General features: G+C 47.7%; 1 protein-coding gene across 2 annotated transcripts in view; it reads right to left on the reverse strand.

Moving 5' to 3' along the window:
- Window positions 1-307: 307 nt before the first annotated feature.
- EEF2K (eukaryotic elongation factor 2 kinase) overlaps window positions 308-18,432 on the reverse strand; it is a 60,547-nt gene continuing 42,422 nt past the window's right edge. For both annotated transcript variants that reach the window (XM_022588574.3, XM_089896041.1), the window contains 6 exons: window positions 17,777-17,839; window positions 16,189-16,323; window positions 15,867-16,055; window positions 10,229-10,353; window positions 6,131-6,309; window positions 308-4,396 (listed from right to left, as the gene is read on the reverse strand). In XM_022588574.3, coding sequence (XP_022444282.1) covers window positions 4,287-4,396; window positions 6,131-6,309; window positions 10,229-10,353; window positions 15,867-16,055; window positions 16,189-16,323; window positions 17,777-17,839 — 801 coding nt within the window. In that variant the 3' untranslated portion in view covers window positions 308-4,286. The remainder of the gene's footprint in view (window positions 4,397-6,130; window positions 6,310-10,228; window positions 10,354-15,866; window positions 16,056-16,188; window positions 16,324-17,776; window positions 17,840-18,432) is intronic.

An 18,432-nucleotide genomic window follows, 5' to 3' on the forward strand; every position in this document is an offset into this window, starting at 1 on the left:
TTACTGTTGATGACTCTTCCTTTTCACCCTCATGGGCTTATGCCATTAAGAAAATCTCTTTCCTGTCATTTTAGTGGAGACTTCGGAGCAAATGGACCTAAATATGTGTTCAATATACCATGTAGTTATGGTATATTGTTCAAATTTCTAAAAATCCTTAAAATTTTTAAGGAAATTCTCACACCAGTAACGAAGATTTTCTTAAGTTTTAGATTACAAAGCATCTTCAACACGCATTTTCTTTGAAACTGATGACAACTATGTAATGGTAAAGATTATTGTTTTATAGATGAGAAAAACCAAGAAAAACGAGAGGTACACATCCTTTATTTAAAGCAAACAGAAAACGTATGTGCCAAATCTAGAAGTTTTTTTATAAGAATTTATTAGAAATGTTAAAAATCAAGAAACCTTGCATAAAAAAATCCAATTTTCAGCAGCTTGAAAAATTGGAAAATGGGGCAACACTGGGCCTACACTCCCCATGGGGACAACCATTCGGAGCTGAATCTGGGCTGCCTCTTTCAGGTGGGGCTGAGCCCTCCAATTCACCCCACCTCCACCCAGCTACTTCACTCATGTGTTACCAGGAGACATTTGTTTTGTTTTGCGGTACGCGGGCCTCTCACTGTTGTGGCCTCTCCCGTTGCGGACCACAGGCTCCGGACGCGCAGACTCAGTGGCCATGGCTCACGGGCCCAGCCGCGCCGCGGCACGTGGGATCTTCCCGGACCGGGGCACGAACCCGTGTCCCCTGCATCGGCAGGCGGACTCTCAACCACTGCGCCACCAGGGAAGCCCACCAGGAGACATTTGAATTTGAGGCCAGAAAGAAAGAAACCACTTTATTTGGAAAGGCAAAATGGAACTCAATATATATGCAAAAATAAATCTATAATGCAAGCCACTTCTCTGGGTCCACGCAGTGTCCACCTTGTCTAGGTTAAAGGGGTACTGCAGAGATTAGAAAAGTGAATAACAGGCACAAATGCAGAGAATATGCATATTTTGTCTCCTTTCCCCCACACAAGCTGCATATACTCGTGTAAACATTTTTGATTTGTAAAACATGTCTAGTACTGCAGACAAATGTGCTCGGACGAAAGGAAATGAAGTCACTAAAACAGCAACAACAGTAATTTACCTGGCTTGGTTCATCAAGGTCGCATTTGATGATAAATTCCCACAGGGCCTCAGGTGAGGAGGAGGGGATAAGGATATCCAGGTGCACAGGGGTAACAGATTTTTTCCTACTTACATCTACAAAGGCTGCTTTTTTTCTTTTTAAACCTACAGCAAAACTGAAAGAGACATTACACTCCAGTTTAACTTTAAATTTTATTCCCAGGATCCTCTAAATAAAAGCAGCTCTCAAATCCTAGCTCCAGCCTAGCCTCTAACCAGCAGGGTACTTGGAAAGAGTCTACCTTTCAGAATCGTGGATTCTCTGTGACTGAAGATGCAAATTACATCCCCGACTCTGCTAATCTCCTGGACCTTCCCCTGTTTCTTGCACCTGAAAAGAGTCTCTGATGGCTCCCCAGTTGGGCTGGAATATCCTGGGGTTTTTTTGCTTTTTTTTTTTTTGGCATGCCTAGCATTTGTGGAAAAAGAAGATGCCCTAACCAGCTTCAGAAGGCACAGAGCTAGCTTTTTAAAGTGGAGTAAGTTCTGCTGGCTCAGAAGGATCTCAGTATTTTGCATATCATTTTGCTCTCAATGGTCCTTAAAGAAGCATTTGCCTAGCTATCCCAGCCTCCTGCAGAAGGGGACTGCCCTGACATTAAGGCCATGTGAGTGGGATGAATTACAGGGGTGACTGTTCAAGCCAATCCAGACAAGGAATCATTAACCGGTTGGAGGAACCAGAGCCACAAAGAGTGTGTGCTGTGACTAGGGCTGGTTCTCCATTGTTCATGAATTTACTGAGTGCCTACTCTGTGCTAAGGCACTGTTTTTAAGCGCTGGAGACCAAAATAAAAATTGAGATGACTCTTGCCCTCAGGGTTTAATATAGTAGCTCTTAAGTCAGGATTAGAGCAGGGGTTGGCAAACTATAGCCCAGGCAGGCTGTTTTGTCAATAAAGTTTTATTGGAACGCCAGCCATGCTCATTCGTTTAGGTATCGGTCACCGATGTTTCTGCACTACAACAGCAGGGCTAAGTAGTTGCAACAGAGACCATATGGCCCGCAAAGCCTAAAATATTTACTATCTTGCCCTTTACAAAAAAGTTGCCGATCCCTGCGTTAGAGGAAAGCACAGACATATAACTAAGAAATGAGACAGGTAGTCAGGGAACATAAATGATTTGCATAATAAAATCTCAAAGAGCAAGAAGTCTGGTTGAACTAACAAAAGCATGAATTTTATGAGGCTTGACACCTTTGAAGAGATAAGTCAAAATAAAGTTGCTTCTAAAATGCAAATTAACTATATGCACTGGTTTAAAACACACAAACAAGGCAAGCCAACCACTTGATCTGTGGAAACGGAAAAAGGGATCAGTTCCAACATCTAAAGGAAACTGGTTGTGATGAGTCCAAATACAAAAACAGGGATACTGTCATTTATAGCTGCTCTACAGGATTTTTCAAGGGTAATTTTGACTCTGCTTGATTTTTCCTTTAGGGCACACTCTGAACTTTGGAACCTAATGCATGCACAGGGTCATGACTTCACAGTACTTAACATTAACATGCTAAAGCACCTGTCTTAATGAACAGGTAAGAATGGTTCGTATGGAAATTCCCTGGAGGTCCAGTGGTTAGGACCCTGAGCTTCCACTGCAGGAGGAAACGGATTCAATTCCTGGTCGGGGAACTAAGTTCCCACAAGCCGAGTGGTGTGGCCAAAAAAAAAAAAAAGAATGGTTTTTATGTTACGCTCTGTTTTTTTTATGTTTTCATTTTTAAACAAAGGAAGAGAGGCTGCTTTAGCACTTGGGGTTGATCAAAGCAGTCTGTTTTCTTTGCTATTTGAAACACCAACTGGAATCAAACTGGTGTTAAATCTGAATTCCTTCTAAAGAGAACGCTCATTAAATACAGATAGCCATAGCCTGGCCCTGGGGAAACCACTGGAATTAATGAGTGTTTATAGTTCTTGCCCTTTCATTCTCCAACAGCTTAGACAAATCTCAAGGGACCGCTGCTGAAAGCATCCTGCTGCAAAAAACAAGAAAATCACCAAAAGCTTCAAGCAGAAAATGCCAAGGACGGGGGTTGGGGAGCGGATTCTTCATAAGAACACCAGGTGCTAAGAAAATACGGAGGAATACGGTACAAAGGGTACTTCAGTATATTGTGGATGCTGTCACTGAAATGCAGGGTACATGTCCGCTTGGAGGACAGGCTCCAACTTTCAAAGCCACTGTCCTTACATGTAAAAGCTCTGAGGTGCACCCAAAAAGGTGCACGGTAGCTGATGGAGGAGTTAGAGGTAGTAAAAGTGTGCATATAAAAATCAAACCTGTTTTGTAAAGCCCACTGTAGAGAGCATGCTTCAGAATGGAATTTGGCTGTATTCCAGAAAATAAGCTGCATTTCAGGAAGGACATTAAACTAAAAGATTAGAAAACATGGGAATTCCCTGGCGGGCCAGTGGTTAGGACATGGCACTTTCACTGCTGAGGGCCGGGGTTCAATTCCTGATTGGGGAACTAAGATTCCCCCCCAAAAAGAAAACAGTGTGCCGGTCTTCCCCCATGGCAGAAGGGGGCCTGGGTGATGTACAGTCTCACATCCACCAGAAAACGCCAGCACACTTCCAAATGCTCTAAGAAGGCTTTGCACTAAGTCACGACACTACATGCCCCATGGAAAGTTAACGTGCAGCTCTACTGTACCCCATTGCATCCTTACTCAGGAAACACAGGCTCTGTGGTCCTGAGATTTCAGCCCAGCCTGAAAAGGCTGATGAGCAAAGCCTTAGTATTTTCCATCCAGGGGAGAAAAGATACATTTTCTTACATCTCATGACAAAAAACAACAATAACAACAACAAAACACAGAAGAAGAACCTCAGAGAGATATGTTGGTTCATTAGGCTGCTTTTTCAATCCCCCTCCCCCAAAATGCTGCCCTAGGGGACAGCTGCAGTGTCTCCACTGGTAGCAAAGACATTTTCAAGAGTCAACAATAAAATACAAAAGTTGATTTACAACACACTAAAAATATTTGCCTCCTCCGGCCCCAAAACAACCCTAAATAAGTAAAGAAGTCTTTTTCTTTCCCCCACTCCTAGCCCTTTAGCTTGCGACTGGCTGGCAGTGATTTTTCCAGCAAGCTATTCCTCCATCTGTGCCCAGGCCTCCTCGGCTTTCTCGTAGTACTGGTTGGCCAGCCGGCCCTTCATGGCTTCCATTGCTGCCTCGGCTGCCTTGGTGTATAAGTCGCCTGAAAGAAAGTGAAGGGGTGAAGCACCTGTTATTTTTGCCACCCAGTGTCCCCGACCCCCTCTCTAGAAGATCACCCCTCAGTTACCCTTTCTTGCCTCTCCCTCCACATAACCTGGTTGGGGCTCTGGGTGGGCATGTGATTCAAGCCTGGCCAATCAAAGCACTTTCCCATTCCCCACCAGGCCACAGGGAGTGGTCCACATTTAGGCACAGCCAATCAGAGTAAGCCATCTCAATAAGCACAGTGATTGGTTTAGGGATGGGTAGGTGATTCCAACTGAGCCAATGAGAATCAGGCTGAGGGCTTTTACAGGGCAAATTGGGAATATATCAAAGTAGAAAAGATAAAGTATAAGAAATAAAAATTATGAACAACCTCACGTCAGTTCTGGAGAGGTTTTGCCACCAAATGAATTTGTGCAAAACATATAAAAATAGTTGGTTTTCAGAGCTTTTTGGATTTAGAAGTTTCAAATAAAGGACTGTAGAGTTGCAGTATTATTTGCTTGATTTTGTTACACCACCTTAAAAAATAACTTTTAAACTTAGCCTCATCCTATACCTGTGAAATCAGGAGCTCAGTATGTCTATCATGATATTTAAAAAAATACATATAGGGACTTCCCTGGTGGTGCAGTGGTTAAGAATCCACCTGCCAATGCAGGGGACATGGGTTCGATCCCTGGTCCAGGGAGATCCCACATGCCGTGGAGCAACTAAGCCCATGCACAACTACCGAGCCTGCACTCTAGAGCCCGTGAGCCACAACTACTGAGCCTTCACGCCACAACTACTAAAGTCCACGCACCCTAGAGCCTGCACACCACAACTACTGAGCCCGCGTGCTGCAACTACTGAAGCCCGTGTCCCTAGAGCCTGTGCTCTGCAACAAGAGAAGCCACCGCAATGAGAAGCCCACGCACTGCAAGGAAGAGTAGCCCCCGCTCATCGTAACTAGAGAAAGCCCGCATGCAGCAACGAAGACCCAATGCAGCCCAAAATAAAAAAATTAAAAAATAAATACACACATATATATTTCATATATATATAAAAGTGTGAATCAACTGATGACTGTATAAACAAAATGTAGTATCTATACAATGGAATATTATTCAGCAATAAAAAGGAATAAAGTACTGATACATGCTACAACATGAATGAACCTTGAAAGAAGCCAAGACACAAAATGTCACCTATTATACGATCCCATTTATATGAAATGACCAGAATAAGTAAATCTATAAAGATGAAAAGTAGGTTAGTGGTTGCCAGGGATGGAGGGAGGGGGAAATAGGGAGTCGCTGCTAACGGGTACCAGGTTTCGTTCTGGCGTGATGGAAATGTTCTGGAATTAGGTGGTGTGGATGATGGCATAATACTGTGAATATACTAAAACCCACCGAAATTTACACTTTAAAATGTTGAATTTTATGTTATGAAAATGTCAGCTCAATTTGTGAATTAAAAACAAACCTCCCAAACTCCTAATATTTGACTATTAAAATATAAAAATGTTCGTCTGCATACCAACTGCATAAAGCCCCCTTCTAAGCCAGCGTTATATGGGTATCCAGCCTGGCAAAAATACAGGGCCAGTACAAATCTTTCTCCCAACCAGAATTGAAAGAAGAGATTCAGTCTTGCATGTTGTTGTAACTCCCAGCGAGACAGGAATTACGTCTCTCACTGTCTAGCACTGTCCCACCCCAGGGGCAGGTCTGCCAGGCCCTACCTGATCTCTGCGGGTTCTTCTCCAGCCCGCAGCCGCCTGTGAACAGCATCTCTGCCTCCCTGGCCAGCAGCAGGTACCGGGGCTCATCGTGCATCCCATCATACTCCCCACCTTCATCACAGTCAGTTGTCTCCAGGGCAGTGTTGTACCAGAGTAGAGCCTCTGGCCAGCTTTGGGACCTTGCCAAGAGACACAGAGGAAAAGAGGGAAGTTACCATAGCAGCAAGGCAGGAAGGAGGAGGCCCATCAGCAGGAAGGGTAAGTCAGGAATCCCTATGGGGCCACCACCTCTGATTCAGGACCCATAGGACCCAATTCCACCACATCTAAAGGGTGTCATTTACATTGTAGATTTACATATTTATTACAATAGTGCTCAAGCAGTTTTCCCTAAAAAAATTGGGATAGTACAACAATTTTCCAACAGATGGAAGTAGAGCATCCTGAAGAAGGGGAACATTTTCCTCATTTGCACGAAATCACCCTATGGGAATTCCCTGGTGGTCCAGTGATCAGGACTCAGCGCTTTCACTGCCGTGGCCCGGGTTCAGTCTCTGGTCGTGGAACTAAGGTCCTGAAAGCCGCACGGTGAGGCAAAAATAAAAATAAAATCACCGTATGGGTGATTTTTGCATTAGCAGTGGCTGGTATCCCAGCCAATTTGCCCTGTGACTCACACAGGAGAGAAGGTGGGTGGGGGACTCTCTGTCGAGGCCTCCAGAACCTTCTCACAGCAGTCATTCAGCCCCATCTTCTGCTCTGCCTCTTCCGGCCAGCTCTGGCTCTACTCCAGCAAATGCAGAGTTTACCCGAAATAGCTGACTTCCCCCTTCTGGCTCTGCCCTCTACCCTCAACTCTTTCTCCTACTGCAGCACATGAATGGCCAAACCACCAAGGGCGTATGCTGAATTCAAGTTCCAGCTGAATCTGAACAATACAGAATAAAGAGCAAACAGGGCAGTGGGCTCTTTTCCTCGGGGTGTACTAATGCATATTACCAAACATGTGAGTAACTAGAGTGCATCAGGAACGAGCAAAGAGAGACACAGAGAAGAAGGTCTATGGGCCTCATGAAACGTTCCAGGGGCAACAGCTATATATATATATATATATATATATATATATATGGACCTGGCTCTACCCTCCAGTCTTAGCTCCTGTCAACCTCCTCCCACGCCAGGCTCGTTGGGTCACGTTCTCCTCCCCGAACGCGCCAGCTCCTGTCTGCTTCTTGGCTTTTGCACCTGCTGCTCCCTCTGCTTAGAACGTCCTTCCTTCAACTCTTCGCATACCTGGCTCCTCACCTCTCCAACCTCAGCTCAACTTCTTCAGAGATGCTGTCCCCAAACACCCTATTTCTTATAATTACCCCAATCTGTTCATCTCCTGTTTACCTACTTACTTGCTTATTATGGTTTCCCTGACTAGAACATAAGCCCCAAGAAGGTAGGGACCTTGTCTGTTCTATTCACTGCTGCATTCCCAGGGCCTGGCAAACAGCACAGCCTCTCTAAATGTCTGTTGAAGTGGCTGGCTAGGATGGTGTCAGGAGATAACCCTGACTCCATTTTATTTTATAAAAAAGGGAAGTTATTTGAAAATTACAGGTGACACACCCAAAAACCCAGGGTTTTAACAGTGGATTGGAAGCCACTGAACTAGATGATCTCACTTCTTTCAGCTTTGACCCTCCCCAGTCTTGAAGGGCAAGGCAGAATCCCCCCAACACATTAAATGTAAAAGGAGGGAAAGGGCCTACTCTCTCCCCACCCACCCCTACCCAGCTCTGCACCCAGCGGTTAGCATGTCTATCCTGCCTTGCAATTTCCAATGACTTTTCCTTGTCCTATTAGATGGTAACTTCTAAGGGGGTCAAAACCCCTTAAAATGCAAATCGCTGACCCTCAATTAATGCTCCCTGAATGGAAGAGGCTGGAGCTGGTTGGAATGAGGAAGAAGAGTAAGAAAAAGACTATAGCAGAAGCTATAGAAGAAAATCTTGATAGATTTAACTACAAAGTATTAAAAACCAGCATGTCCCCAGACCCAATAAACAATGGTCATTGTGTGGCACATGTGCCATCCCCTGCACCCCAAATCTATGATAGCCAGTTCTCTCTTTTTTTGGCCACACCTTGCGGCATGCGGAACTTCCCATACCGAGGATCAAACCCATGCTCCCTGCAGTGGAAGCGCGGAGTCTTAACCAAAGGACCACCAGGGAAGCCTTTTTCTTTTTTTAAAAAATTTAACACTATCTTTTTTTTTTTTTTTTTTTTGGTAGCCATCTCAGAAAATTTTTTAAAAGCCAACTCATATACCAGAGTTAACAGTTAATATATTAAAATTTTTAACAGGGAATTCCCTGGTGGTCCAGTGGTTAGGACTCCACGCTTCCACTGCAGGGGGGCATGGGTTCAATCCCTGGTTGGGGAACTAAGATCCTGCATGCCACATGGTGGTGGTGGTGGGGAATATATATATATATATATATATATATATATAAAATTCTTACAAATCAAAACCAAAAAACCTATTGTCTCAAATTAAAAAGAGAAAGTAGACAGAGGACATAAAGAGAAAACACATACAGCAAAGATTTTTTTTAAGGGCCTCAGATACAGATATTCAATGCCCAGCTCCAGCTCCCCACACCCATGCGGTGGTGCTTCCCCACTGCACTCAATGGGCACCACAGATGTTGGTATTTGATCGGACACAATTGTGTCGTGTCTGTTTTGTTTACCTCCCCTCCATGCCAGTAATTCTAAGTCCCTAAGAAGCAGGCTAATGTACAGTCCACTGGAGGAGAGGTGAAAAGACCTAAGTTGTGGCTCCACTACTTACTGGCTACTTGACTATGGACAAGCCCCTTCACTTCTCAGAACTACAGTTTACTCATCCATAAAATAAGCCCCCAAATGCCTGCCCTGTCTGTGTCAAAGAGATGTGTTGGTTCATTCATTCAAACTACTACTGAGCCAGGCCCTGCACTAAGCACTGGGTCTGAAGAGATGCAGGAGACCCAATTCTAGTTCTCGGTGAAATAAAATCACAGATATGAAAGTGCATCCAAATATAGGGGAGCATTACTGTTACAACACAGTAGGTAGCTGACAAATGTTTGCATGACATGTAATTCAGGCAGGATGTCATGTATCCGGACGTTTTAGACCCTGAGAGCTCGAGATGACAGACCCACAGCCCTGACTTTCCTTCTAAACCCAGTGAGAGGGACATGAAAACTTGACCCACAGAGGAGGGAACTGCCAAACCGCCCCCATCCTGGAGGTTTAGACAATGAATGTGCCCACCCTGCTCCCTGCGTCTGAGGACAACAGGGGGAAGCCGAGATCCACTGGGAGCCACAGAGGGTGAGCAATGGGTCCCACTAAGAGTTCAACTCCCCCAACCGTCCTCTGCTCCTGAACTTCTGGGACCTCCCACTGGCCAAGCCAAAGAGCCGAGATGAAGCTGCCATTCTCCTCTCTTCCCACTGCAGAGTCCAGTCCTGGCACCCCTGCCAGAGGGATAACCGAAAAGCTGTTGACACCTGCAGGGCTGTAGCCATCAGGAGTCTTAAAACCGCTCTGGAAAACTCACACCAGGCTTGAACTCCCCTGGAGCTTGCTTCCTTCCCTCCCCTCCTTCTCAGAAGTGAAAAATAGTAAGAATAAAAACAAAAGTAGGAAGAATCAATTAAAATCACCCCTAATTCTAACATCTAAGGACCACCGCTCTGGACCTGATGCTACATATCCTTTCAAACTCTTTCTCAGGCAAATCTTTACATAAAATGGCTAAGATGCCATTTATCTCTCACTTTATGTGCCAGGCACAGTGAGGATTAGAGGCAGCATCTCATTTAACCCTCATACAATGAGACACAACCACCCTAGGATGCAGGTTCTATAATCGTTTCCATTTTACACAGTGAAGAAACTGAGGCCAAGGAGGTAAAACTACTTGCCCATGGTCACTGGGCTGGTACTCAGGGGAGCCACATCTGGAACCCAGGTCTGTCCTAACACCGGAGGGGAAGCTCCCACCTGCAGCCCAGGTTCCCACCAGTGTCACCTGAGCCATGGCCACAGTACCTGTCTGGGCTGAGGTTCTGGCCAGTGTCAAAGGCTCGTGCCACCAAGATCATGGACTGTCTGTCGCCAGCTTCAGCTGCCTTCAGTAAGTAATTAAATCCTTTGGTTTTATTCTCTTCTGTCTCCTGTTAACACAAACCAAAGACGGGGAGAGAAAAGGAAATGAGGCTTACATGGGAGGGGCTGCCAGAATCTCACTCATCAATCTTTTCCCTGTTTCTTGAATTGTTTTGAGAGCTCCAGGCTGGGGCTGCTGTAGAATTGCACATCGTGAGAAAGAGAACGGGGCTTCCCCTGCTGCAAAGAGCTCCTGGGGGTTCCCATCAGGCAGGGAGAAATGGAAGCTTAGCTCACTCCCGCTCACTCTCCTCTATCTGCTCTGATTCCTCCAGAGACCACATCATCTCTCGCCTCCAGCAGGGGCTCCCTGCTTCCAATTCTTTTTACATTTTTTAGCACCTTTATTGAGATATAATTCACATAACATACAACTCACTCATCTGAAGTGCACAACTCAGTAGTTCTTAGTATAATCACAGATTGTGGAACCAGCACCATAATCCATTTCAGAATATTTTCATCAAGCCAAGAACGATTCAAAACACCACACCGCCTAACCATTACCTCCCAATGGTTCCATCCCACCCAGCCCTAGGCAACCACTACTCTACATTCTGTTTCTAGAGATTTCCCTATTCTGGACATTTTATATAAATGTAATCATATAACAAGGGGTCTATGGACTTCCCTGGCGGTCCAGGGGTTAAGAATCTGCGCTTCCCTTGCAAGGGGCGCGGGTCTGATCCCTGGTCAGGGAACTAGGATGTCACATGCTGCCTGGCTCAGCCAAAAAACAAAACAAAACAAAAAACATGTGGTTTAGTGTGACTGGCTTTTTTCACTTGGCGTAAACTTTTTTAAAATAAATTTATTTATTTTTGGCTGCACTGGGTCTTCACTGCTGCGTGCGGGCTTCCTCTAGTTGCAGCAAGCGGGGGCTACTCCTTGTTGCGGTTTGTGGGCTTCTCATTGCAGTGGCTTCTCTTGTTGCAGAGCACGGGCTCTAGGCGCACAGGCTTCAGTAGTTGTGGCACGTGGACTCAGTAGTTGTGGCGCACAGGCTTAGTTGCTCCGCAGCGTGTGAGAATCTTCCCAGACAAGGGCTCGAACCCGTGTCCCCTGCATTGGCAGGCGGATTCTTAACCACTGTGCCACCAGGGAAGCCCTGGGATAGTTTTCAAGGTTCGTTCATACAGCTTCTATCAGTGTTTCTCTTTTATGGCCAAATAACATTCCACTGTGTGAATGTCTCACAATTTGTTTATCTGTTCGTCAGTCATCAGGTGACGGGTATCTGGGCTGTTGCCACTGTTTGGCTGTTATGAATAATGCTGCTATGAACACCTGTGTGCATAGTTTTTGTGTGGATGTATGTTTTTCTTTTGGGGGGATATATATACCTAGGAGTAGAATTGCTGGGTCACGTATAACTCTAGGTTCGGCCTTTTGAGGAGCTGTTTCCCACAGTGGCTGCAGTACTCTGCATTCCCACCTGCTTCCATCCTGCTTCCCCGACATCCATCCAGAGAGATGCTTTAAGCCCAGGTCAGGTCATGTCACTCTACCAAAGCTGCTCTAAGACTTCCTATCTCACTCGGAGACAAATCCAAAGCCCTCCTGTCAGCCTATGAGGCCCTTCTCAACCTTCAGGGTTCAAGAAGTGTGGCTGGGGCTACCAGTTGTCTGCCATATGCATTCTCCTCTGCCAGATTTTTGCTGGCACATGGCTGACCAGCTAAAAACTACATTTCCCAGCCTCTCTTGCAGCTGGAATCAGCGTCCTAATAACAAGAGGCCTATCCACTCTTTTTTCTTCAATGTATTTGTTTTTAGTTTTGGCTGTGTTGGGTCCTCCTTGCGGTGCGTGGGCTTCTCATTGTGGTGGCTTCTCTCGTTGCGGAGCATGGGCTCCAGGCACGTGGGCTTCAGTAGTTGTGGTGCACGGGCTTAGCAGTTGCGGCTCGCGGGCTCTAGAGCGCAGGCTCAGTAGTTGTGGCACAGGGGCTTAGCTGCTCCACGGCATGTGGGATCTTGCCGGACCAGGGCTCGAACCCGTGTCCCCTGCACTGGCAGGCAGACTCTTAACCCCTGCGCCACCAGGGAAGCCCGTATCCAGTCCCTCCTGATCTCACTCCCTGTCACAATCTCCCCCCAGCACTTAAAAACAATGCTTGGCACAGGCAGTGCTCAATAAAGGTCAGTTATTTTTACTTCTGTTGGAAATATTTTCATTTGGTAATTAGTATCTGTATTACAACCTTATCTGCCTGAAAAGTTTGCTGTTGTGAATAAGAACCTAGGACGGTGCCCAGAGTGTAGGAGATACTCAAAAAGCATGTGCTGGATAAACGAATGTCTTAGCAAGACAACAGGAAAAGGTCCTAAGAATGGGGGCTTTGGGGAAAGCGGGAGATGGGCCAGCAGCCTTTCAGGGCATGTGGCCATGGTTTTCTTTGCTGCCAGATTCTGTCCTGGAGGGAAAGGCCTTTGGGACACCTGCAGATGAGAAAACCGAAATAGCTTCTACATCCCTTTACAAAGGTGCTCGGGTGCAGCTGGTGTAAACAGTCTGAGATCACAGGGAGCGTCACCAGGGAGTCTCAGCGAGAGTGGTCTCCCCAGTCCTGGCCCCTAGCCACTCATCCTGGACCCCGGCATTCCTTTATTCAGGCCTCAAACCCTTCTGAGTGTCCTCTCTGTGCCAGATGCTGGGAGAACAGGCCAAACGCAGTGGGTACGCTGGAGCCGGCTCTGCAGGCTTGTGAGAACCGATGTGAAAGCAAGCCAGTCGTAAAACACAGCCATTATTAGAAATTAAATTACGTAAACTTACAATTAAATGAAAGGTAACAAATACCCAAAGCTCATCACCTCCTAACTATTTTACTGTGTTTTACTGTTGTCTGTCCTCTTGAGGTTATTTATATCTATTGCAGGGTTTCTCAACCCTGGCACTACTGGCATTTTAGATGACATAATTCTGTGTTGCAGGGACTGTCCTGTGCATTGTAGATGTTTGGCAGCATGCCTGCCCTCTACCCACTAGATGCCAGTTGCGCTCCCAGAGCTGTGACAACCAAAGATGTCTCCAGACACTGCCAAGTGTCCCCTGGAGAAGGGGGAGGCAAAATGACTGGTGGAGAACCACCAGTCTGTGGAATCTTCATGATGGAAATGCTATGTGGAAATGGTATGCTGTGGTGCATTCCCTCCAACTCCGTGCTCGGCGATGTCATCTTAGCGCTTGCACATTGGCCATGGTAGAAGCAGTTATACCACGAGATGGCAAAAAATATTAATAATGCAGACTAATTTGAAAGTGTGCCGTGTCTGTAGCCATTACATTGTGACTAGCACAAGAAACTGGAGAAACATTCTTCAGTATTTAAAACGATCGTCTGATTCAGCAAAGGAGCTGCTCGTATCAGCAGCAAATAAATGAAGTTCCAACTCTGACAAAGGACTTGCTTATTTCACTTTCATCTTACTCACTAAAGTAAGTGAAAGTATCAACCAGCATCTAATGTCAGAACTTCACGCCTCCCTCAGCTGCAACCAAAGCTGGGCTACAGACATGAGTTCCACAAAAATTAGCAAAGGAATTCTGTGAGGATCTATCGACTATATAGAATTCACAATAGTTTTATGATTTGTAAACTGTATGCTCCACATTCCTTATATCAGTAAATGTATAATAAACTTACAAGTAGATGTATAATAAACGTACATACATATATGTGCAAACATTCCCTCCCCACCTGCAAGAGCCAGTTGTTAAGCATTTATCAGCACACCACTGGCTAAATGAGCTATATTCAGTCCACTCCTCAGGGAGCACGGAGACGAGAGAAAGAGGAACAGATCATCTGCCTGTCAAAATCCCCTCCCCCAACCAAGCCTGCCCTTCACCACCTAAAACAGGAAATAAAAATGGCTGTAAGTTATCCCTGACCGCACGCCAAAGGATGTATTTGACTGAACCATATGAAACTGCCAATATTCTACCCTCATGACCTACAAAAACGGTTCAACTTAATAAGTCCAAGTCTGGTCACTGCAGCAATTTTTGAGATATCCTAAGAATGGCACCAACCCAAGTGTCCATCAACGGGGCACAGGTTAAATAAAGTACCTGTACAATGGAATGTTACTCAGCTGTCAGAAAGAATGAGGAAGCTGTCTCTACAGCACTGAGGGAAAAAGTCTGCAGGACACTGCAGAAATAGGGTCTTTCCAAACAGACTGACGTAACTAGTTAAGATGAGGGCAGACTGGAGTAGGGTGAGCCCTAAACTCCATAGGACTGGTGTCTTCGTAAGAAAAGAGACACAGAGGCATAGAGACACACACGCAGAAAAAAGGCCATGTGAAGATGGAAGCAGAGATTGGAGTGATGTACCTGCAGATCAAGGAACACCCAAGATTGCCTCCAGTCGCTAGAAGCTAGAAGATCATGGCCTGTCAACACACTGATTTTGGACTTCTAGCCTCTAGAACCGTGAGAATGAATTTCTGTCGTTTTAAGCCCCCCAGTTTGTGGTTCTTAGTTATGGCAGCCCTAGGAAATGAATACCCTCTTGGAATTACATGTGAGAAACTAATAATGATGGTTACCTGTTAGCTGGAGAATGAGAAGGTGGAGGAAAAGGTGGGAGGGAGATTTTTCACTGTAAACCTTTTCACATTAAAAAAACTTTTAGTCACATGAATGTATTAACTATTTTAAAAGTTAAATAAATCAAGGACTTTTGGGTGCCTTCCCACACCTTCTTCCAGTCTGAGACCCCCCCAACCTGCTGGGCCATGGTGAGGCTCACAGAGCAGGGCTGGTGCCCTGTGCCCACACCAAGCCCAGCCTCATCTGGCTGCAAGCCTGGCCCACGTGACAGAGAGCTGGAGACATTTATGCTGGGAGCACGTGCACACCAGGGGCCTCTCAACTTCTCTAAGGAAAGGATCACACTCCCTAGGCCACGTCAGGTCCCGTCCGCTGTGCGCATGGACCAGGGGAGTGATGAGGGAGCAGACACCCTCACGGATTCCCATCACACCCATCCTGCCCGGGCCCCTCTCCAGCCTCATCTCCTGCACCTTGTCTTCACGCTCCACACTCCAGCCGCACTGATCGCCTCCTGTCTCCCCAGGGCTTGGGCCCGCGCTGTCCCCTCTGCCCACACTCCCCCTCCCACACTCTGCCTGGCTGACTCCACTGGGCCCGCAGGTCTACCTTAGGGATCACTTCATTCATTCGTTCCACAAACGAATGCAGATTATCTAGTGTGTGCCAGGTCTGTTCTAGCCACTAGGGACAGAGCTGCAACTGCCAATCAAGAAACCCTAGCTACGGCCCTTCCTCATTTATCTGCAGTAGCCTCTTCTGCTTCTCCCACCGCACCACGTCGCAATTGCCTGGGAATGTGACTGTCACCTTCCACTCAGTCCCCAAGGCCGGAGACCAATTCTATCAGCGTCAACTAACTTGGAAGTGCCTGGTCCCAAACTGATGCTCGGGAAATTTCTGAGGCGTAAACCCAGGGAGCGAAGGGTGATGGCTTGCCTGAGCCCCCGCCCCCCTCACCTTCAGAGAGACGTCCGCCAGGATGTGGTGGGGCAGCTGCGAGTACATGAGTCCCAGGCCCGCGATGGCCTCCAGCTCGCCGAGGTCGGCCGCCTGCTCCAGGTGGAAGATCGCCGACGCCCGGTCCCACTCCTCGTCCTTCTCGCAGAAGCGCCCGCCCTCATGGTAGCGCACCATGGCCAGATGGACCTGCCACACAGATGGCAGGTGGGCCTGGCTGCCTGGAGGCCGCGGCCGCAGCCGAGGGCCTCCCAGCCAGCCTGGGGGAGGAAGCGATTCTTGGGGGAGGCGCCGGGTTAATGCAGAGAGGGCATCACCATACCTTCCCCAAAATGGACTTCCCGATTCTCTTCTCAAGGTCCAGAGCGTTGAGCCTCTGCACTTCCAGGGCCACGGCTGAAGGCCTCGACAGGTGGAGACGGGAGGAGTTGAGGAGATTCCACTTCTCCACAGAGACCTGAAGGGAGGACCGGGCATTTACAGGCCAGAGAAGCGAGGGGCTGGGGATGGACGCACCCTCCCAGCTGTGAAAGTCGGCCTGGCGAGTTAAGGGGCGCAGACCTGTGCGGTGTCAAGTTTTCCTGGACAAACCCGGCTCCATTTCCAGTCACTTGAATTATGCCAGCTTGTGGGCACTGAGGGACACAAGCAACAGGTAGCAACAGGACACAAAGGCTAGCACACTGCACGGCAGCAGTTCAAAGAGGTGTCTCCTCACTTATCCACCTGACTTAGGTCGGGGAGTTTCGACCCTGAGCTGCTCCTCTGCCAGCTCCCCACACAAGGCACCAGAAGAGCCTCACTTCAGACCTGGCAGCAAATCCACTGTGCTTCCCCTGTGCATCCACAGGGTGCTTCAGGAGATGGGCTTAGAAAACACACCACGTCTCCCAGCTAAAAACACCCCTGTCCAAAGTTCTCGCAGGACAGAGCCAGGCTGCTGTGTGTGTGTGTCTGTGTGTATGCATACTAAACAGCCTACCGTGCACAGGGCATCCTCCACAAAAAAGAATGACCCAGCCCAGAATGTCAGTGGTGCTGGGATCGAACGACCCTGCCTCCGCACCACGCTGTGGCCTTGACCCGACTGAGAAATACCTTGTGGTAAGGAAATACTGCGTGATAAATAATCTGTGTTCTGGAAGCAGTAAGAGTCAAGCCTGCCCCGGGGATCAGGGAAGGCTCCTGGAGAAGGTGCCACTGGGGTCCAGCCTGGGAGAGCAGACAGGCCTGAGGAGGTATGACCACAGGGGAGAAAGGACCTTGCAGGCAGGAGAGAGACTCGCCTTAGCAAAGGCTGGAGGGTGAGAGGTTCAAAATGTGGTTCCGAGTCAGCTAGAGAAGAGCATTTAGGAGGGTGGTCTTTCCCACACCGGCCTGATGATAATCACCTGAGATACTTCTTCCAAGTATTAGCCGGGTAACCTGGGGAGAGTCGCTTAAGACTCCCTTTTTCTCATTCATCAAAACAGGATGAATAACATTAGCCTGTCTCAGTGGGTGGCTGCAAGAATTAAATTTGGGCGGCTGCACCACGCAGCTTGTGCACACTTCCCCAACCAGGGATTGAACCCGGGCCACGGCAATGAAAGCCCGGAATTCTAACCACTAGGCCACCAGGGAACTCCCTAGACGTAAATTAATGTATACTGGAAGGCGTTGTGAGCTGAAGCCTCCAGGACAGGCCGTCCTGATCTTCTCTAATTCTCCCCGCTGATCCCGCAGCATCACACCCAGGAGCTCAAAAAGTGTTTGCCGAGGGGATTGGCTCCTTTGCAAAATCGTCCTTTAGGAGACATGTGGAGCACCTGGGCAGGCAGAAGTGACATGACGTGAGGGGGAAGAAACAGAAGCAGAGTCTGAAAAAGGCAAGCACGCAGCCACGACGAGGATTCCTGGGGGCACATTACCCGTCCGTAGCTGCCCAGGCTGTCTTCGTCCGACTCATACCTCCGGTTACCGTTTGAGTGGCCCTGATGGAGACATAGATTAGAGTGATCCAAAGAGCAGCCTTCCTCCCAAGAACCTCCTCCTGGGGAACTGGTCCAGCCCTCCCAGGGGATCCTCCTCAGGGAACTGGCTCGGCGCCTCAGGAAGCTGGCACCTCCGTCTGCCAAGCTGAGAGGATGCTGGGTAACAGGCAGGACTGATGTGCTGGGGCAGCCGCAGCCTCCCTCTCGCTCTCACCATGTGCACAGACGGAACCGACTCAAAGGCACAGGATCCCAGCAGACAGGAACCAAGAAAACTGAGCCAAGTGCTTCGCTTAGCCAAAGCCCCCATCGCCTGTCTATATATATTCGCAGTAACAAAGCCGAGACCAGAGGCTCCCGGCAAGACTGCCTGTAATGCGCATGCTCCATTTTGGCACTTGGCAAAACCTCTAAATGGCTGATACTGCCTAAGACCACCCTCACCAGGATGCTGCTGAAAAGATACCGTAAGGCATCTTTCATCCTCTGGAGTCTTCCCGAGGGACTGCTGGAATCCCGTGCCTTTGAGCTGGGCCCTCCCACCTACCAGCACCATTCTGGCCCACTGCCCAGCATCCTCTCTGCTTAGCAAC

Source organism: Delphinapterus leucas, chromosome 15 (assembly GCF_059928025.1).
Source record: "Delphinapterus leucas isolate spDelLeu-1000000601 "Yukka" chromosome 15, BTC_Dleu_Yukka2, whole genome shotgun sequence".
In the NCBI taxonomy this organism is placed as follows: Eukaryota; Metazoa; Chordata; class Mammalia; order Artiodactyla; family Monodontidae; genus Delphinapterus; species Delphinapterus leucas.